The 22,578-nt window shown below is 38.5% G+C and overlaps 1 protein-coding gene across 1 annotated transcript in view; it reads left to right on the forward strand.

Annotated features, from left to right (window-relative positions):
• The first annotated feature begins 9,502 nt into the window (after positions 1–9,502).
• Positions 9,503–22,578, forward strand: part of GRB14 (growth factor receptor bound protein 14) — a 63,434-nt gene continuing 50,358 nt past the window's right edge. Inside the window, exon 1 of the mRNA XM_029934480.1 lies at positions 9,503–9,640. Within this exon, the coding sequence (XP_029790340.1) occupies positions 9,578–9,640 (63 nt within the window). The 5' untranslated portion in view covers positions 9,503–9,577. The remainder of the gene's footprint in view (positions 9,641–22,578) is intronic.

A 22,578-nucleotide genomic window follows, 5' to 3' on the forward strand; every position in this document is an offset into this window, starting at 1 on the left:
TTTCATTTTTTATTTCTTTGATATTATTTCTTCTTTTGTATACTGGTACTTTATCTTTTTTATCTCCTAGATTTGTCTCCCTAACTATCTATTTTATTTTTGTCCCCAAAGAACAGATCTTATTTATTAGTTCTACCAGCTTGCTTTCTTCTAAGTTTTATTTTTTACTTTCGCCTTTATTAGTTTATTCCTTCTTCTTTGCTCAGGTTTAATTTAATAATATATTCTAATTTTTGGATGCTAATGAAGTTGTTTTCATTCTTGTTTATTAATAGATATGTTGTTTAAGGCTGTGAGTTATAATATGAAAACTGTTTAAGCAGTATAAGATGTGATTTATAGTATTTCCATTATATTCATTATTACTACTGTAGAGATATTCTGCAACTTTTGTTTTTACTTAGGTAAGAGTCTTAAAAAATTTAGATGCTTCCTAACCCCAGATTTAATATAATTTTCATGTTGTATTGTGATTGGAAATTGTTATCCGTACTCCTTCCAGTGTTAGATTTTGGGGTCGGTTTATCTGTGACCTAAAATGTGACCAGATTTTTATTTTTTACATCTATTTCTTAAAGTTACAATCTCTAATTTAACCTGAGAATTCAATATGTGACAGTTAAATCTATATTATTAATTATCTTAGCCTATTTCTATTTTTTATATTTATGGCTACTTTTTAATCTTCTTGTTCTTTGGGGTACCTGGCTAGCTCAGTAGGTGACTCTCCATCTCAGGATTGTGAATTCAAGCCCCATGTTGGGCATGAAGCCTATTTAAAAAAAAAAAACTGCTTGTTCTTCATGGTTTAAGAGGGTTGATTAGTAAGTTTCTATCTGATTTTCCTTATATTTCCTGTATTTATCCTTTACAAATGTGTATTATATGACACCTAGATATTCATAGTCAACCTATTTTATTGTGATTCACATCATTCAGCATTCTGAAGTCTTCGTTGCTTTTTTAGCTCTGTAGTGGGTTTGGTCTTGTGTGATACTGAACCTTGCCTTCTGTCCTTCCTTCTGTCCCTGTCTGCCTCTCTCTGTTCTTTCTCCACCCCTTCTTCCCTCCTTTTCCCCTTCCTCCTCACCCATTCTTTTGTTTTCAAAGTCTTTCAGTTAGTTACAGTGATTTTTCTCCCCCAGAATAGAGTGGAATCTGCCTAATAATTCAAACACATACTGGTTTTTTTTTTCCTTTCAGTGAGTAAGTTTGGCTCTCTTAAATACTGAGATAACATTAAAGTTTAGTATGAATACTGTTATTTTATTTTATATTATGTTTCAAGACTTAGAGGTTTTGGAGAAGAATTCACAGTGTTCTGCCTCTTTAGCATTGTGTTCTTTTAATTAGAAAGGATTTATGTTTCTGTTGTCATGACTGTAGCAACATAAAAAACCTTAATCCTCTTATTTATTTACAGATTTATTTGTTAATCCCCTCTAAGGAGCAATAATAAAATTAATATTTTTCCTCTTCCTCCTCCCTTTACTACTAGCTGATTTTAGCCTTATAAAATAATTTACTTAAATTCTTTTGTGATTTATCAGTTTTAAATAATATCTTTTGATCTGAGTAACATTCCATGTTTTCCCTCCTTCAACTTTCATCTCTTTTTGTTTGTTTTATCATTTCTGCATCGTTAAGGCTCATAATGCTTATATTTTATTATAGCAACATAATGACACAGTGATTTAATCCCATAGTAGTTTTGATATTTATTATAGTCCTTTTTCTCTGATTTTTCCAGCCATCTCTTAGATGACTACAGTTTATCTTCTAGTAAATTCCTCAAAAAGATCCCATGGGAACATGATTTTATGTGTTTGCATATGTTCAAAACTTTTAAACATTCGCTGTTGCCTTTATAATGAATGAGTTTGGCTAGACTTTAAAATCTCATTTATAGTTCTTTCCTCAAGGATTTCACAGGCATTACTCTGTCCAGTGGCATGACCAGAGACGGTGGGGTGCACCTAAGCGACTTGTTGAGTGTCATTGTGGATAAATATGCACCTGATGGATCCCCCCCTTAAAGCTACTAGAGCTTTTTTGCCTTGATGACCAAGGACTCTTTACATTTGAAGTCCAATGACTTTGACAAGGCATCTTACTGTTGACTGTTAAAATGTGTTTCTCAGGGGAAGTATGCCCTTTCAATAGGAATTGATAAGAGATATTCACACCTGCAGGTAGATATAGATTGTTCTTTCAGGAAGCATTAGGAATTTTTGTCTTTTCTCTTTGGAATTGTCCCTTTTCCCACTATTAATCTAACATGACTCCTTTTTCATTCAAATTACTTAGCCATCTGTGGGTCTTTTTAGTTTAATTGCTTATAATTTTTTTTTAGCTTAGGGAACTTCTCTTCTGCCTTTGTCTTATTTCTTATACTTTCTTTTTTTACTCTTTCTGTGATTCATATTTTATTTGTGTTTATCTTTCTGGATTGTTCCTCCATGTTTTTTCCTTTATTTTTTATCTTTTTCTTCATTTCTTTGATCTTTACATTATGGGAGACCCTCTCTCATCTTTATCTTCCATACCATTTAATAGTTTTTAGTTTTATTATAATAATATATAACTATATTTCCATATTATTTATAGTATCCAAGATGGTCTGTGGTTCTTCAATCTCTCCTGTTAACACAACATTCTATTTTGTCAGTGCTGTAGCACCTTGAATCTTCACCTGATCTAAGGAGTCCTATTAAACTTAAAATTCTAATTTTCTTCTCAGTTATTGCTGATATTTTGTGAAGGAGTTTATCCTTTCGTTCATACTTTTATCCTTTTCCCTGCTGTTTATTTTCTTCAAATGTTAATTATCCTTGGTTGTCTGTTTATTAATGTAGAATTACTTATTTAGATCTGTTTCCTTTTTTTTTTTTTATCTTTTTGGGGAAGTTTTGGTTGCCTCAGTTTCCTCATTACTTTACCCCTAAATATTTGCATAGTATTTATATTGGGCTTTTATTAAAAAATATATACTATAAAGTTAATTCCTTCACCATCATTTCTCTAATACAAAAATTCCTGCTGTAATTGCATGTGTTCTTATCAGTCTAATCCTAATGACCTTCTAGCTTCTAGAAATTAAATTCTTTAAAAAAATTTTTTTAAATAATGTTTATTTTTGAGAGAGAAATAGAGCACAAGCAGGGGAGGAACAGAGAGAGAGGGAGACACAGAATCCGAAGCAGGCTCCAGGCTCTGAACTGTCACCACAGAGCCTAACACGGGGCTTAAAACCACGAACTGCAATATCATGACCTGAGCTGAAGTTGGATACTTAATCAACTGAGCCACCCAGGCACCCTGCTTCTAGAAATTATTTTAATGCGTGGCCAATTGAAGTACCTTTCTTATATCTCAGCGTAGTTAAGGGGAAAGAAAGAGAAGATTTTTTTCTTTCTTACCAAGGAAATACTTCTTTTTTTCCTGCCCTTCTTCCTTCTTGTCAATTTAAGGTTTGGGGAGCATGAAGAAAGGTAGGTGCTGGTTTTCAGTCTCTGCTCTTTTTTGGTCTTATCTCTCCAAAATTTGAAAGACTATTTTTCTTAAAACCTTAAAGTATATGAAATATGAAGGGTATAGACAAGATGTTTATCTTTTTATAGCCTGTGCTTTTGTTAATTAAACCTATATTGTAAGCTCACATATAAGAAAAAAAAATGACTTTTGTATGTATTTGGCCACTTGATCCTGCTGTTTTTACCTCCTTGTTATCTTTGAAATTCTTTCTAATTTGGTAATTTCGATTTCTCTCTTGGACTCATTTAGGTCCATCTCACGGTTTTCCTAATTTCGAGTTGCCATTCTCAGAAACAACACACTTCACCTTCCACACTGAGATAGAATTCCTATCTTATCAAATATTGCTGCCTTGGAGGATGAGAGTGAGACTCCTCCACGTGACACAGAATGTGACCCTTCTTGTCTGGCTCTTTCCTCCAGGTTTCTCCAGAGTCATCTTCGTGTATATTTTATTTACCTGGAATTACCTTCATCCTGAAATCTTTTTTTCACTTAGGAAACATGTCTGCTCTCTCATGGTGACGTTAGGCTCTTTTACTTTTATAGTTCCACCACATTATTTATGCTCATTTACAGAACTTAACACTTTGTCAAAATTATTTTTAAGTGTCCATCTGCCCTCCTGTAGACAGTAGTTCCTTAGTCGGCAGACATGATGCTCCTAAAAAACGATGTCAGATAGGCACTTTTATAATACTTCAAATGAAACTTGGTTTGGTACTGTTTGTCATCACTAGGGCTTATAAGTCATTCAGTAATCTCTTTGAAAGAAGACATTTTTATCAGATCTTTAAATTGGTGAGAACTCTTAGCCATTCCTGATAGAAGGAAACAGCCATCGGGGTAGAGGGGGAAATAGAATAGAGGTAGATCAGATCAGCCTCATCAGATGAGTGGTCTGAAGCCATGTCAGATACCGAGGGAAGCACAGCACTTCAGTAGAGTAAGACAAGCTGGTAGAGCTTGAGGTACTGAGTTTACGTCTAGATCTAGACCATTAGTTGCTCTCATAAAATATTTTAAGACTTTTGTGTAATCGGTGTTCTTAGGACAACAGTTAAATGTAGTGTTTACGTTGCTGACCACTAGTAGAACTATGTCAGATAGCAAAAGAATATCTAAATGTTCCTGTGACGAAGACTGTGTGCTTTTGTTCAGAATAAATCATAAGGCCAGCAATTGTTCAGACGAGAAAGGAAGCTTGTCCACTATGTAACTGGAGCGACTAGTCTTTCCACATTGATTGTGACTGAACATAATGCCTACTGTGTACGGAAAGCACTCTGCTAGGTATTCTGGGAGCAGCAGAGGAAATAAGAAACTGGGTCCCACCCTTAAGGATTGTATTTTCATTAGGCAGAAAGCTAGGGCCTATTGAAGGATTTATTAGCTATTAAAACAATGTATTCATCTGTGCAGAGTAAGACATGAGCAATAGAAAAGTTTAAGTTTTAAAAATGTGCAGGGGTGCTGGGTGGCTCAGTTGGCTAAGGGTCCGACTTCAGCACAGGTCATGATCTCACTGTTTGTGAGTTCGAAGCACAGCATCGGGCTCTGTGCTGACAGCTCAGAGCCTGGAGCCTGCTTCGGATTCTGTGTCTCCCTCTCTGCCCCTCCCCCACTTGTGCTCTGTCTCTCTGTCTCTCACAAATGAATAAATGTTTTTCTCTCTCTCTCTCAAAAATAAAGATTAAAACCATTTTTAATGAACAAAATAAAGAATAGTATAATTGAGATAGAGGAATGACTTCTTGGAGGGGTGAATATTGAGCGGAGATTTTTGAGGGAGATGAACCTGGAGAGGCAGTGAGCTGCCCCAGAATGGGTGGCACAATAGCACAGTACACAGGGTGAAGATGAAAGGGCAGAGCAAGTTATGTTTTGTGTGAGGCAGGTGATGGGTTGATTTCTTGGTCAAAGAAGTATTTGTAGCACTTACTAATCAAGAGCCATTCTTCTGCTTTATAGCATTTGGGTTTTTTGGTATAAAGCAACTGGGTAAGACAACGTGATGGTTAATTAGACATGTTTTTACCTTTGAGGAGCCCACATTCTCAGTGATAGAAAGGGCACACACATAGGAAATAGTAGCTTGACTGCGTTACTATGTGACAAAAGATAAAGAGACAGGATGGAAAAGATGGAGGTGGTTTGAATCTGTAAAACAGAATTAAATAATACGTGCTTTACCCGGTTGTCAGAATAAAATAAAATAACATATGTAAAGTGCCTAACCCTTAATAGGCAACTTCTGTGCGTGCATTGTCTCTCCCTTCTTCTCCACCTGTCAACTCTAAGGTAAACTGGTACCAAAAAAAAAAAAAAAAAAGGTGTTTGAAGGAATAGGATCAGTGACACTTTCAGAAGAAGTGTCTCGTCTTGGGCCTTGAAAGATTGGTGGGGTTTAGTGAACGAACGTTAGGAACAAAGAGGTAGACATACAGAACGTGCTTTTGGAAGCTGCAGGAAGCCTTGTTGATGCTGAGTGGGAGAATTTTGAAAGGCAGGCTTGGAAGCCTGTATAGAATCCTCTCCTGCTCCCATCCTACGTTGTAAACCACCCTGACTAATGGTTTGCATGTGGTCATGGGTCAGCTCCTTTGGTAAGCAGGAATCAGGAGCTATCAACCTTGAATTCTCCGCAGCAAATAGCATAATGCTTCACACATGGTAGGGCCTTCCACACACATTTACTGACTTACTAAAGATAACACATGCTTTGGTACATCAGAAACAAGGACTGTATAATGACATTTTATGCTAATATTATATCAAAGCACACAGTAGAAGGTGGGAAAGAATACTGTAGAGGAGAATAGTGGTGGGGCTTCCTGGACACGGCCAGCCCTGGGTTTCACTGTGGCCCATTGACTTTGTGAACCTGGGCGGGTTCTCTTGCAATATGAACTTATATCTGAAACCAATTCTTAGCTCTCTGTTCTTCTGGGCTTTGTTTCCTCATCTGTTGACTAGCTAGTGGCTACCTCATAGGTTGTTATAAGGATTAAGTGAACACTAGCTCAGGGCCTGGTTCATATTGGCTGTTCACATATATTGTATTAATAATCATAGTAATAGTTATTTTTTGTTTTCTTAATTCACATTGAAACCTTGATGTGCATCTTTTGAGGGACAAAATGTACTCTATTGCTGTCAAAATATTCAGCAAGAACCAGAGTAACGTACAGTGCTGTCCTATAGATTTCTTCGTGGATCCTGCTGTATTAAGCTCAAAATACTTTTTTTATGAAATTTCAGTTTTGGAAACAAGGACCTGAGACACAGTCTAAGGAAAATGCATCTTAGGCCCCTTTCTCTGCGATAGCAAAGCATTTTCAGCATCTGCCTTGGTCTCTTCCAGGCCCTACACAAGTTTGATTTCCTCAGCCCTCACAGCAGTTCTAAAATTGTTGGCCATGGGATTTTATCCTCATTTTGCAGAAATGAAAAAACTAAGCAGGTGACAAGGTTAGTGAGTGTGAAAGTCATTTATAATAATGGTAAAAAAGGCATAGGCCAAAGTTAAATTTTGAGTCAGTGTCTGTAAGTAGGAAGTAAGATAAAGCACGGTCAGTATGAACACTATGAAAGGATCTTGAACAAGGCGACTAGTGTGAACGTCATCTCATTAGTCTTTCTGCCTATTGACTAGGAAAAAGTGTATGTAAGTTTCATTTTTCAAAGACAATGACCTTTTTGGCAACATAGAGTCACAAAATGCCACATTTTGCTCTTCATGGTTTTCACTGAAATTCTTTAAACTTCAATTTTCAAGTGTTCCAAAGAGATGACCTATCACACGAGTTGTCTGTCAAATGTTTTTTTAAGCCCTTACAAGACACGTATATTGCACTGTAATAAATGTAGAGCCTGGGCATCGTTTTGACTTGAAGGATTTATTTTAGTATTTAAAAAGCTCTGTAGTGTCAGGTGAAACAGCATCTTTGAATTCCCACTCACCTAGACCTCAAAATGCGGAATCTGCTTTGAGAACCTCACTTTATATCCCCATCAGCTACCAAGTTCTGCGTATTTTTTTCTCCCAATCCCTTTTCAAAGAAAATGTCGTTTCTTCCTTGAAGTGATAATCTCACCTACGATGTATAGTTTCTTCTACCTCGGTACTTGATGTCTAGTCACTATTAGACTCACTTAGCCCAGTACTGGGTATGATTTTTTTTTTTAACTTAAAAATGTATGATCTCTATTCCACTTTGAGATAGTGACTGTATGTTATTCAACAATATATTCCTACTACCTAATGCACTGCCTAACACCTAGTGGGTACTTTGCCTCCTTATTTAGTGACACAAACTTCTTTGATGATGGTGGAACTCCTTTTTTGAGATGAGAGATCACCCTTTGTAATATTCAAAAACTAAATTGAGAAAACAAGAAAGAAAAAGCCAAATATTATAGATAATCATCTTGAAATTACGTAGTTACTGTGGGCTCTGTTATTATTGGCCTGCCAAAACAGTGACTCAAGGATAAACCAGAATCTTTCACTTTACAAATGGTAACTCCCATCCTAGTATTGGTAGATTATTATTGAATTTTTTAAAGGCCACAATAAACATAATTGGATAAAGATCAAATGAATGCCACAAACTAGATCTACCTGTGACTTTTTATCTTAGGTGAATTTCCCTCCTTAGCCACCATTGTGAGGGATCTATGTAGGTTTTGAAATTCAAAGTAGGGAACCCTAGAGTTTGTAGTGTCTCTTTTTCTTTTGAGGAGTATGAGATCACCATGCATATAAAACACACCCAGAATAAAGCAGTAAAGTGAACCCTGCTTCATAGCAGTCTAGATAATGAAATAGAAAGTTTGTGTCTGAGTTGCCTAGAATCTTCCATTTTGCCTTGTTACTATACAGCAGCCACCTGGTAGTCTAGCAGTCACAAGGAGTGGCCCTCACACTCAGTACAGTGGGTTATCCCCTGGGTCATGGTCGAACAGCACAGAGAAGCCTGTCCAGTCACCAGTGCAGCAGGGATCTTATGATCACAGTAGCTCTGATTAGTTTCAACACTGTAATACTTTTTATCATTTTGAGTGTTTCTTTTAATCTTTATTTAGACTTCATTGAAAATTTTGTTAGCCACCAAGGATTTTACTTTGACCCTCCTCCAACCCCCAAAATATTCTAGTTTTCAGTTATTTTAAGAAAAAAGGCAAAATGCCTGTTAAAATTCTGAATTTGCATTGAGCAGTGATTATTGTCTAAATACTTTTAATTGAATGAAATATGCTAAGTTACACAGATCTGTGCTTTTTAAAAACTTACAAACATTTGAAATTCATATATAGTGGTTTAATGCCCTTTTTAAATTTAACATTATTTTTAGGTTGATTGTTAAGGTAATATTTAACAGAAATACTTAAGCGTGTAACCTCAGGGATAGTTGAAAAGTCCATTATACAAAAATTTTAGCTGGTAAAGAAATGAAATGCATCAATGAATATTAATAACTTTTTGTTATAACACTTAAATTGATACTTTGGGACCAATCCCAAGATTCTTTTGTGCCTCATATAATATGTAGCAGTCGACCCATTTATCAAATTTATGAGTTGCATCAGTAAATTTAGTTCATCTGCATATTTAGGTTCTTTAAACAGACCAATGTAAACAGTTTCTTATCTGCCATATGTTGAAACGTTTTAGTAAACTAAAGACATAACTGCTTAGTCAACGAAGATGGCATTAAATTGCACTGTTTTGGAAAAAAAAACGTTAAGTGAACTAGATGCCTGTTAATCTGGTTCTTTAAATATCATAAACAAAAGTATCAGAATGTGTTTCCAAGGACAAAGGCGGAGTTTTCCTGGCTTTGATTGGTTGCTGCCTTGTCCTGTCCCACGGCCATCCTTAATTGGCTTTGGGTAGATTGGAATCACATAAGCAGAGTGACATTTATTACTTTCCTAGTTTCTTTGCACTGAGCCCCGAGATTCCCAAGGAGTAACTGTAAAAGATTTCTTTCATTTCGTCCATGATCTACGGGAGGGGATCATTCTACGAAGAGCAGGCATGAGTCTGAGTGCGAGGAGAGTCACTCTGCCTGCAATAACGCCAATAGTGCTACAGAAAAGGGTATGTGACTTCTTTTGCCTTTTTTCTTTTTGTTTTTTTTCTTTTGGTTGTTTTTCTTTCTTTCTGCTCCTGTGTGTTTATTAATATGTTGGAAACTTTAGTTACCTATCCTGAGAGAGACTGTCATTCATTGAGGCTAGAGGTAAAGGGTATATTATTGAAATGAGACAAAAGGGGGGAAATGCTGTGCTAGAATGTCTCTGTGGTTAAAAAACAAAGCTCCACGGAAAAGCAGTTTGGTCTCGATTTCAGGGCGTTGTGAGTTAGAGAGTGTTTGAAGCTTTTGCCTTTTCTTTTTTTCCTCCTGTAACTTCAGGCCTCTTTGCCTGTAGTTCAATAGAAAATCTGCTAGCTATTATGTTTTATATTTGTGTACTAAGCAGCAGTTTCTTTGTGTCCCTGTAATTCATAATACATCCATCGTCGTTGTTGAATGGACTATATAATTGTTTTACTGTTTAACCTTATGGCACCATTTTATCAGCCTCTAGTTTCTACCAATTTCTATTCAGTTCCTGCCTATTTGCTTAAGAAAAACTTTCCATTATAGTCCCTTGTGAAAGAGGTTTCTGTTAATTATTAATGCTGTCAATCCTATGTTATGAAAATATTTTATCTATTAGTTTTTATAAAGTTTATTTCCATGCCTTACTTACAGTATTGTATTTTACAAGGTAATGATAAATATACCATGCAATGTAGCATTTAAGTAAAACTAAATATAGTAAACTTTTCTCGTACATACACCGAATAAGAACAATGTATTTAAATCCATAAAGAATCAAATTTCCAGTATAGAAAATGAAAGCACCAAAACACATTTTCGACAATGAGCTTTGTGAATGGTTTTGGTGACACTAGAAACTATGATGTTTATTTCTGTACCTGACTTTTAATTGTTAACTGTTAGTTAGCTATTAGTGTATTCCATAAGACAAAGGTCATGGTTTAATTTGTTTGAAAACGACAAATGTAACAATTAGGGTTTTTTTTTAAAAAGAAGTATCTTTTTTATTGTTTTTAATTTTTAGGCTTTCAGTTTATTTTCTTATTCAGTCAACCATTTATTCACAAGGAGCATTTTACTTGGCATTGGAATCATATATGGTAATTTTGCCAACATTTGTTCTTTATCTTTCTTCAGGCCTTTCTCTCATCTTAAACGCAATTAATCGAAAATACTTTGCTTTGAGCTTGAATCTTTATTTTGATTTAGACTTAGCATTAATAATGACTGAATAGACTCCCTGACTCACTGGAATGTGAAAAGGTGTACTAATATGTATCAAATGTGTGTGTGTTCTTATGCCTGAGTTCTTTATCCAATTGATATTGCAGTTTAGAATAACCAAGAAGCTCTCACCGGGTTCTTTTGGATGGTATGTTGGTGTGGTAGGAAGGACACCACCTGGACTCTGTTTACTAGCTGTGTGACCTTGGGCAAGTCACTTAAGCTCGGGGTCATTACTTCTTTACTCATAACCCAATGACTGAGAGATTTTCATGAAAAGCTTTCTCAGTCTTATCTGTGTCTGTAATTCTGTGAGGCAAACAATATATTTTGTATTTTCATAGTTAAAATATTTAAACCATCTATTATTTTTTTAGAGTATAAAACATTAGGAAAAGGTGCTGTCATTTTCAAGGACTTTGAGCCCTTTAGTCCAGGGCAATTTGTAGGAGTAAAACTCAGCTAGAAAATCCAGTACTGACTGGTAAATAGTAGCACAAGAATATTCTGGAAAGCTATGATTATAATTGATGTTAAGTCTGAGCTGCTGATGGTCACATCATTGTGATTTCTCTTGGTCTCTTATAATAAGCTGCTTGTCAGGTTTTTATTATAATAATTACAAAAGTAATTGTGCCCAACTCCATGTTATCCCTTTCCGGGAGTACACATATTAAATTTCCATATAATTTAGGACATCATCATTTGCTGAAAGTACTTAATGCTACTTCTTTGTCCTGGCATTTTAACCCTAGAGGACCCCTTGTCTAGAAGACTATTCTGAAAATCTTAATATCTCTTATTTTAGGAATTGGGCATTTTTATGACTAGAAAACCTCCATCTGCTCTGGTCATACCATGACTTATTTTTTCAAGATAGAAAATTATTCCATACTTGTAATTAACTTGTCATTTTCTTCTATATGTACTATAATTTAAGATGATCTTACAAATTAGTACTAACATTTCTCAGAATGTTTTGGGGGCAGCTTCTCATTTTCCTAAGAAGGCAGCAGGTGCCTTTTGTGTAAGTTTGGCATAAAGTTTGCTTATCCTTAATGAGTGGCTCTCGAAAAATAATTTGCCAGTTGGAATCTTAATCATTTCAGAGGCTGAGGGCATTTCTGAAAATGCTTAATAGCACAAGGGAGTAATTTTCTTATCAGTCTGTGTATATGCTCTAAATGGCCATAAGATTCTCCTGAGAGGGGCTAGGAACTTGAACTTTAAACATGGCCCTTTACACAGGATGGGTCTTTTTTTTTTTTTTTTTTTTAGAAGATCAAATACATTTTGATCTTTGAGGGACAGGGATTTTTGGTAGATTCTATATCAAGTGAATTTTTAGGAAAGAAATATTTTGTTTCCTCCCATTCCGTCAAGGTCTTATTTCCTTGATTCTGGTTCACCAAGGGTCTAGTGAGGAAGGGTTCATCATATCTCAGATAGTTACATCCTCACCGAATGCTGTGGATGAATCTTTTATCTCATAGTGTTTTTCTCAGAGAACCACTAGGTTATATCTTTTTTTTTTTTCCGTTTTTTTTTGATGAGAGAAGTCTGAGTCTCTTGGGTGTTGAGTGACTTATGCAAGGTCACCCAGAAGGTCAATGGCAAAGCTAGAAATAGAATCTAGGTCTTGTGACTTCCAGTGTGTTTCTCCTAGATATGCGTTACCTCCTGAAATTAATATGTTAATGAAATTGCCTTATGGGGTGTATAATTGCCATTCAACTTCTAGTCTGGAATGAGCTTAGGCAAATCCTTTCATCTCCCTCTGCACCTCCACCAACTCCCATATGTTCTAGTGTAGAAAACATTTTATTCAGAAAGCAATTGTAAGCAGCAAAGTGTGTGTGTGTGTGTGTGTGTGTGTGTGTGTGTGTGTGTGTGTGTGTAGAGACAGAGACAGAGAGAATGAGAATTTATACCCAGAGCTCTAGATTGGTATATGAAGAAACTATTTTAAGGTCCCAGAGAATTAATGAAAGACTCAAATATTGTAAAATATATGTTAAGTGCAATATAAAATTCATATTCTTTTTACAGAAAGCCTTCAAGATCAGAAGGCCAGGTGACCATTTTCTGATTTTCTGAGTAGGCCTGTTTCATGCCTCTATCAGATTTACAGTGTTTTGCAAATTATTTGTACGAGCATTTCTGCATTATTTATCCATACCAGAACTATGAGATGTTCGTAAGCACACAAGATCCTGAAGCATCTTCTGAAATCTGAAGAGAGAGAAGGGATAATTTCTATAATCTATTTTCCTTAAGATTCAAATCCTTTTGAAAATCTGAAATTCATGAGTTTAATATGGAGCAGGGCCATTTATCTGAAGATTCAATTCTCTGTCTATACAAGAGAATGGTTTATGTTATATTCATTTCCTTCCTTATACAGTTAGAACCATTGCTATGTCTTTCTAAAAATAGTTTTGCAAAGAATGAAAGAATACAGATTATCATATCACTATTTTGCCCAGAAACTTTTAAATATATACAGAATCGGTCCAAATATGTGTAGCAGTCGTGGTGCTTCGGGGCCTGAGTGCCCGGTGGCGTCCCCAGCTTCCCGTGAAACCTCCACTCAGTACACGGCTGGCTTTTTCCCTCATGCTCCAAACGGTGTTTGCTGTTTGTCCCTCTGTACCTCTGCCCCCAGGTTTGTGCTCCGCGGCCTGGAGACAACTCCAGGATTCTGCTTGCTTTCCCAGAGGCTATTGTCTGTGTCCCAGCTCAAGCTTTTAGGACTTTCTCAGCACATCTGTCTTGGTGGTGTCTCAGTCCTGTGTCAGTGGACGTGCCTTTGTTCCTTATTTCCCAACCCAGTGTGCACTCATGCGACATCGATTTTAGCATTAGCTTCTATGATCCTTAGGTCTTACTAGCCATCCATAGTTATATATTTTTTGCTTTCTGGCTCTTCAGATTTGACTTTTAGTGTTCTCTGGGTAGTGTGTGTGTGTTTTAAATATGTCTTGTCCTATTTGGTTTTCAAATTTTGTCTTTTTTTGTGTGTCTTACAACTAGATTTAAAAAATTTAAGAGACTCCTTAAATAAAGTGCTTTGTCAGTTACAAGCCGACGTTTTGTTTCACTTACCCAGAAAACTGAAATGACAGCACATTAAATGGAAAGATTTATTTTTCTTTCACTTTACCAGAAGACGCAGTCCAGAACTAATGTAGCCGCCCCACAATGTCCTGGGGCAACCACACTTTCTTCTTGCTTTCTGTTGTGTCTCCCTTAGCGTGGCTCTCTTTTCCTTTTATGGAGAGATAAATGCAAATCTCCAGTCATCCTGTTCACATTCCTGGCATACGGAATGGGAAGCACCAAGAGCGCGCAGGCTCCCTCTGTCAGATGTTAGCTGCCACCCTGAGGTAACCGGCAGCTTCTGCTTCTCTTACTGGCCAGGATTGTGTCATGTGGTCAACCCTGGAGGCAGAGGGAGCCGCACACTGCCCTTCTCCTTAGAATCCAGACTCTTCAGGAAGGGAGAGGGGAACAGTGGCTCTTGGTGGGCCGTTAGCCATCCCCCCCACAGGTGCCTCCAACATATTAGACACTCCAACATATTTGTCCCTGGCATTTTTATTATTGTGTTTCCAGATACAAAATATGGCTATGCTTTTTGTTTGTTTTAAAGATTTTATTTTTAATAATCTCTACACCCTACATGGGGCTCAAACTTACAACCATGAGTCTCATGCCCTACTGACTGAGCCAGCCAGGCACCCCTGTCTGTGGTTGTGCTTTTTGAACAAATGTATTCTATTACTTGTATGGGGATAGTAGAAGGTATAGTAACTGGGGAGAGAGTAGATTTCCTGAGAGGGGGAAGGTAATGGAGACCCACAGATGGCCGGCTTGCTTGGTGGGAAGGTGGTTGTGAAGTGTAATGAGTACCGTATTATTGCTGTCTACTCGGAGTTCTCATTCTTGCTAAACCTTGTTTCTTCTGCCCTTTTCGTTGGCTACAGGGTAACCTTGTTGCATATCCCCCTAGGAAGGATACCACAGAGACAAATGGATTTTGTGTTTCACAAAACGTTTCCTTTCCTAAGAAGTGAGTTTTTAGGAAGTGAGCTACAGTAGAGATTGTTGGTGTGTTTTAGAACCAGGAAGCCCTGAGTTTGAGCTCAGCTCTGTCTCCGACCAGGGGTGCGACTTTGGGTGCCTTCTTCAAAACTTTTCTGAGGATCATTTTTTCTGGCCTGGGGGTGAAGATGCTTCCTCACAGAACAGTTGAATAAATATTTAGAAATACTTGACACAGGGTAGAAGCTCAAAAACTGCGAGTTTCTTCCCCACTCCCATCTGTGAAATGACACGTTTTACTAGTTTCATAAACACAAAATCTCAACTATTACAATGAACTTAAATTGTTTTGTGCCCTGTCCTACTAAGGTAGTTTTCCTTATAGTAGATGAATCAAACAAAAAATACTCGTCCTTGATACATTGCAGCCAGGGAGAAGAAGGTAATGTGTCTTTCCCATGCGGATTCTCTCAGCTCTTTTTCTGTAACACTAAGTGGCCTCTAACTGAATTAAAAAGTAATAATCCAACTATTATATGCTGATAATTTTTATGTTTAAGCGGGAATCATAGATTTAAATATAAAATGATAGGTTCGATTGTTTCTCTTTTCGCTATCCTGGGGAATATTAGGCAGGGACTCCTGGATTATGTATTTGAAAGAGGTAAAATTGCACCTAATATTAAGACGTTTGTGTCAGTAGACAAAGGTGACATTGCTGGAATGTTAGCTACATGATGACAGCGGTGGTGTCACTTTTGATCATCGCTGGACTCAGGTGCCCAGCATAGGGAAGGTACAACGTTGGTATATAATTGCTGTTAGTTGAATAAACCCAGTTTTTGAAAAAATAGAATTGGCCTGTTTGAATACTGACCTGTTATTGACATTTCCTTCTCTACATTTGTTTCCCTGTTGCATTCACTTCTTTTCCCCCTGGTTATGTACCTTGTGGGAAAAGCCATGCACTCGGGTCCAGCCTGCCTCGCCATTACCTTTATCCAGCTCCTGCTCGCTGCTGTGGGCAACTTGGTGTCCTCCCTGCCTCGACCCACACCCTTAAAGTGAAAACAGCTCTAAGGTGTTCAGCACTGATTACACACTCTCTTTAGTCATCATAAGAACCCTACAGGGTCAGTGGACAATCCCAGTTGGGAGGAGCAGCGTGAGGCTTGGAGGAGTTAAGTGTCCTGCCCACAGAACACGAGGACCAGGCAGGTCTGAGCTCCGGGCCAGCTCTGTGCCTGCAGGAGGCCGCCTCTCCCGGCCGCCTGGGCACGCTTGCTGCAGGGCCCTTTCTGTGTGCTGCTAAGAGCTCTCTGCCCTCTCTTGTAGCCCTCTGTCAGACCCGTCTCGCCCTTCTGCCCATCTCTCTTCTTTCCTCTTGTCGTTTTATCTGATTGTGCACTCCGTCTTGCCTCAAAGATGCAGTGACTCAACCGCATGTCAGAGCCCCTCAGAGCTCAGTAGCCCCGTGGAAGCCTCTTGAGACTTACTGCCTTATTTGCTTTCAAAAATTTACAGTAAAAATCACTTATATTAATTAGGTCCTATCAGTTTGCCAGCAATTTGCCAAATTTATGTTATGAGGAATCTAACTGGTAACTGGTGGTTGAGGATCTGATCATAGAACAGACTCCACAGTCCACCGTCACCATGAACACCTGGACTGAACCCCCATGTGACTGGGGGCCATGGCCCACATTGTTCTGTAAACCACAGTGCCTGGTCCACATTTGGCAAGGAAAGCAGATTAAAAATAGGCTGATTAACAGTCTCAGACCCTTGCTTGGGGGCAGTCTTAGGGCTGGCTCTCCTGACTGTTCCCTGGCACCCCAAGCCAAATCTAGAAAAAAGGAATCTCTTTTTGGCAGAAGAGAGAAGCAAGACTTTTGGTAGTTTCCGATATTAAACCTTCTGAGAGGGTGAGGGAAAGATTTTCTACCCCTGTAGGATATTAAAAATACTTGGTCTTCAGACAGTTCCTAAAGACAAATTCAAAAATCATCTTTGGCAAAAATGCCATTGTTAGAAAGTGATGATAAATGCTACCTAGTCGGCCATATATGTTTAGACATATACATTCAGTTATGTTTGTGAAAATATCAGGGATTTTATGGTTTCAGAAGACAAATTAGTTTGGGTAGTTGTCTCAAGATTCAAAGAAACATTTATAAATCACTTTTCTAAATACCAAAGGAAACCTCCAGCTTGAGTTCCAGGAAGATTCTTGCTGAGGTGACTTTATATACATTTTGTGTGTGTGTGTGTGTGTGTGTGTGTGTGTGTGTGTGTGTGTGTATTCCAAAAAAATCCCTATTGAAGTTTAATATATATACATGATTGATCTGAAAAATTCCAATTGTTAAGAATGTTTTTACAATGTTAAAGTTATAATTTTCAGAACCTCGTATTTTCTCTATTTGTACACGCTGAGAAGTAAAGACTCCCTCTGCTGGCTGCTTCAGGCCATGCAATTTTTCTGGCAAGTTAATCCTGAGGAAAGTGCAACACAAGGCCTGTCTGGACATTCCAAAAGCGAGGTGTTTTGGCACATATGTGCATTTTTACGTTGTGGTTTTTAGTTATCTAATATTTTATCTGCGATGGCGTGTAGAAGCAGTGGGTTACAGCCGCATGGACGCTGGAGGAGCAGAGTGGCAAGAGCAGAGGCAGGTGGGAACCCGGAGATGGGCCCCCCTGGCTGGCCGTGCCGGGGAGCATCTGGCATCCCTGAGGCGAGCAGACCCCCTTCAGCCTCAGCCTCTTTGTCAAATGAGAGGAGGTCAGGGGATGTTCTCCAGGAGTCCTCTTGACCATTCGTAGCTTATGATTTGAACAGCACTGATTACACGCCTTGTACACAAATGTGCTCTCTATGTGTTTTCACTGATATAAAATAAATATTTAGCAAAATGAAAGAAAGGTACAATTACAAAAATGGTTATAAGTCGCTTGCTCCTAGTGCTGTCAGAGCACGGGAATGCTAGGTCTAGAAAGTGAGATTTCGTGTGCTGTTCTAAGGTTATACAATAATCTCCCAAATGATAGCACATTTCGTTGATCCTATGGCACCTGAAATTCCAAGAAGCATCATGTTCTGTGTTTCCAATTAAACTCTTAACGGACCACGGGTGGTAAATTACGTCCAAGTTTCACCGATGTTAAATGTGAGATGTGCTTTTAAGTTAGTAAAATAAGGTAGTTCCTAAAAGTGCGTCAGTTGATGCCAGGCAGCCTAAGAATTGCAATAAAACGTTTAGTGTGTTCTGCGCACTGATAAATATTCTCTTTCTTCTCTTCATGTTTCCCCCTCTCTTTTCTTCACACGTCTTCCACCCCTCCCCAGCTTGTCCTTCTCACTGTGTGAAACTGTTCTTAATTTTTTTGCTTAGACATGTCTTATTGGTATTCTGGGAATAAATGATTGCTTAAACCCTGAAATGAGATACTGGAATAACATTGTGTCCAACACAAGCATGACCAGTGGCTTTCTGCTTTAAATATGAATAAGCATTAGTACTTGTGAAGGATTTTTTTCTCTTCCTTTTACTTCAAAGATGAATTAGTCAGCACTGGCATCTTCACAGGAATTACATGAGTTTTAAAAACACTGAGGCTTCAGAGAGCACTCTTTTGATGAAGTCACTGGAAACATTAGTTTGGGATTTGGGATTTGACCCTCTTTATTCATATTGGATTTAGGTCCTAAAATAACATGCACATACGCATATGTAGATGTGTGTGTGCGTGGTTTAGGATATCTTTAGACTTCATTTTTAGTGTTTGCCTTCTTTTATAATGAAATTGGAGCTGTTTCTTTGGCCTTCCCCCCCTACCACATAACAGAGCACACTGAAAGGGCTTCCAATTTCGTAATTGCAAAACTGAACCCCCACAGTCTTTCTGGCTACCCTTGAGGGAGAAGAGGGGCGCAGCCTACAGGGCTCTTGGTCTGAGAAGAAGAGCAGAAAGGGTCAAGAGCAGAGTGGAGTCTCAGAGGGGCGGGAGGTGTCAGGGGACTGTGAGTGCCCCTTGGCCTGCACACTGGCTCTCTCCTCCTGGGTGGAAGACCAGCCAGGCAGTGATGGGACAGGGTGCTCCTCTCAGCTGTCAGGTGTGGCCATGCTCAGCCCCCTGCAAGGTCAGCTTTAGGGTTTTTCCACACCAGGCTCCTTTGGCTTGATGCTGGATGGGAAACAGATTCATATAGCATACATCTCCATCCTTATGTTTTGAACTTATATCCAGAACTTCTGGAAGTTCTACATGAATCTCTAGTGACACAGGTCATTTTAAGTTCATTTATTTATTTTGAAATAGAGAGGTGAGGGGCAGAGAGAGAGGGAGAGAGAGAATCCCAAGCAGGCCCCACACTGTCAGTGCACAGCCTGACTCAGCTCTTCATCTCAGGAACCGTGAGATTATGACCTGAGCCAAAATCAGGAGCCGGGATGCTTAACAGACTGAGCCACACAGTGGCCCCAGTAACACAGGTCCTTTAACTCTGAATTCGTTTACCTATTTATCCAGGCAAGCCCCATGAATTTTCCCTCTGAGATGAAATCACATAAAAATGAAGACAAGTTCAGAGTTTTACAGAGATGGTGTGGGGGTGATCCAGCTTGTGACCTTGAGGACTGTGGATAGGAGAAAGAGTCTGGCTCAGTCAGTGGTGACTTGATGGATCTGCCTCACCGAACTCGGAGCCGTCTGCCTTTGATTTCGAACATGAGAGAAAAATTAACCTCAGTTTCGTTAATAAACCATCGTGGGGTAGATTTTCTGTTACTCCTCGCTGAACCAGTTCCTAAATGGTTAGGTGGCCCTGTGGTTATTTGTCATTATTCTCTTACCAATTTGTAAACATGTTCTTGTAAACTTCCATTTTAAACTGTACTTCCTGGGGCGCCTGGGTGGCTCAATCTGCTAAGCATCCGACTTCGGCTCAGGTCATGATCTCACGGTTGGTGGGTTTGAGCCCCGCATCGGGCTCTGTGCTGACAGCTAGCTCAGAGCCTGGAGCCTGCTTCAGATTCTGTGTCTCCCTCTCTCTCTGTGCCTCCCCTCCTCGTGCTCTCTCTATCTCTCAAAGATAAATAATAAACATTAAAAAATTCTTAAATGTTTATTACTTATTATTGAGAGAGAAATAGAGAGAGACAGAGTGCAAGCAGGGGAGGGTTAGAGGGGGAGGGAGACACAGAATCTGAAGCAGGCTCCAGGCTCCAAGTTGTCAGCACAGAGTCCCACGCGGGGCTCAAACTCACGAACCATGAGATCATGGCCTGAGCCGAAGTCGGATGCTTAATCAACTGAGCTACCCAGGTGCCCCTATTTTGCTCTTAATAAATATTTGACAGTTAGAAAAATAAAACAAAATGGCAATAAGGAAGCAGTAGTTTTCCTTAAGCTGTTAGCATCTTTTGGAATGGTTTTTGTTTTTTAAAGTATACCATTCTGTTAGAGATTTGGAATAAGTAATAATGAATATGTTATTTTCCATTTCTTCCAAGGGAACACACTGAGTTACTTAATTCAAAATATCTAAGAATGTCTTCTTTTATCTTAGGACACTGCCTTCCTTATTTAGAAGAATGTAAAAACCCAGGGCCACTCTGACCTTGGTATAAAAATATTTCTCATGATTTAGGTACATTGTCTATCTGTTAAAAATAATAGAGAAAAAAATGGAAACATTAAAAGATAACTTCATAATCCTACTGCACTTGGATGATAAAGTTCTAAAGAGCTATAGAAAATAAATTTTCATTGGGACCTAGCTGAGGTCACACCCCTAAGAGCCTTATTTCTTACTTTCTGTTAAGCATGTATAAACAACATATATAGTTAATGGATACAGTAAATAAATTAATGTGTCTTTTTAGAAGTTACATACTTTTCTTCATGGTAAGGTCTTAGTATTTAAATGTGGTGTTTAATTTTCTTAATTATATAGTAATTAATAGGAGTCGGTATTTAATTTAATATTAAATATAGTATTTAAATGTAGTTAATTTAAAAATTAAATTTTCCCAAAATAGAAACTTTGGCACAAGAGATAACCATGTCCCAGTGATTCCCCCCCTCCACACCTTTTGTCTTTCTTCTTTATTTCTTTCTTTCTTTTACAGTTTTCTCAGTTCGGTCTGTGGATTCTTGGTCATGTATTTATGCACAGTCCATGCTTATTATTTACTTGCTGAGTGATTTATCTCTCTCCCATCCTCCTCTTCTGAAAAAACAAAGGCTAAACGGAGGAACGCCAGCCTGTCCTAGTCACTCACCAGTGCCCCCTTCTGCCCTGTATCGCTGCCACAGGTCCAGCTGACAGTCCTGTTTGTCTCAAGTGTTCCAGGAGGGATCCAGGAGGGAGAGGACTGGCTATCCCACACCGTCACATTCCTGGGGACCGCGGGGAGGAGCAGAGGGGCTGCCGTGGGGCCCTTGCCTCCTCCGTTCTGCTCTGAGAATCAGAATTCCCAGCACTTGCAGCAGATGAATACCGTGTGTGCTCAGGGGGCAAGGTGATGCCTATCCAATTGACTTGCAGACCTGATCCCTTCATTTTTTTCAGAAATGGCCATTGTCTGATTTTTAAATATTTTATATCTTTTAATTTTAAGGCTTTAGGGGCCTCAAACTTTCTTCTAAAAAGTTAACCATTTCTTGCCGTCTCTCTCTATTTGAACATTGTTGTGTCTACCGCTTTGAAAATGGGTTTTGTTAATTTTTTAACCTTTAGCCCCGACTTTTTTGGAGGGCAGTCCAGGGGAGTTGGAGTATAAAGCATATGAACTGCCGTGATAAGGATGTCAGCCGAAACACACAGATCGGTTCCACTCACATTCCAGCAAATGCCCTGCAGGGCTGCTTTGTCCACGTGGTACGTTTCACGGCCGGTTGCCGTATGCTCCCAGAGAAGTTTTCCAAATTGTAAACCACTCCAAAGGCCAAGGCTCCTCTATCAGGATTACAGTGACCGGGGCAGGCTTCCTAAACACAGCCTGTGTGTACACTGTTGGCTGTCCTTGGCCACTGTCTCTGCTTATGCTGCTGGGGTGTTATAGACAGGCCTTATCAGTGCATGTCTCTCTTGCTCGTCAAGTGTCTGGTCGTTGATGAAACAAAGAAAGTTCCTATACTTCTTTAGTATCAGGCAGGATTTCTTCCTGCTTGTATATAATTTCAAATGATCAATTGGTATTAATAATGTTTATCTCCCCCTGTTTTTCACTTTATTAAGCAAGCTGGGAATTTGGATCACCAAACCAGAAATTATAATATTCCTTTATTAAGTAGCATAATTATATGATCTTAAAATTTCTTTGTTGCCACTCAGTGTATAGAGGAAGCAGGATACCATTATGTAGCTCTAATAATTCTTAAGAACAGCCCTGCTATTTGTTTTTTCATCTGATCACAAAACTTAGTTTTAATCCATACTAGTCATGTAGATTTTCAGATGATTTGGCTTTTTTTTTCTTAAATAGGATAGTTTTGTGTAGTAATACTTTTGGCAAGAGGTATATTCAACTCTAGTAGAGAGTTAAGGCTTACATCAGCTTTCCCTTTTTCATGTCTTTTAAGGAGAAATAAATACTAATAAAATGAGACTTTTTAACAAGACATTTCTTTGTGGGGTAAGAAATTTTACACAATT

This window comes from Suricata suricatta, chromosome 3 (genome assembly GCF_006229205.1).
Source record: "Suricata suricatta isolate VVHF042 chromosome 3, meerkat_22Aug2017_6uvM2_HiC, whole genome shotgun sequence".
Taxonomy (NCBI): Eukaryota; Metazoa; Chordata; class Mammalia; order Carnivora; family Herpestidae; genus Suricata; species Suricata suricatta.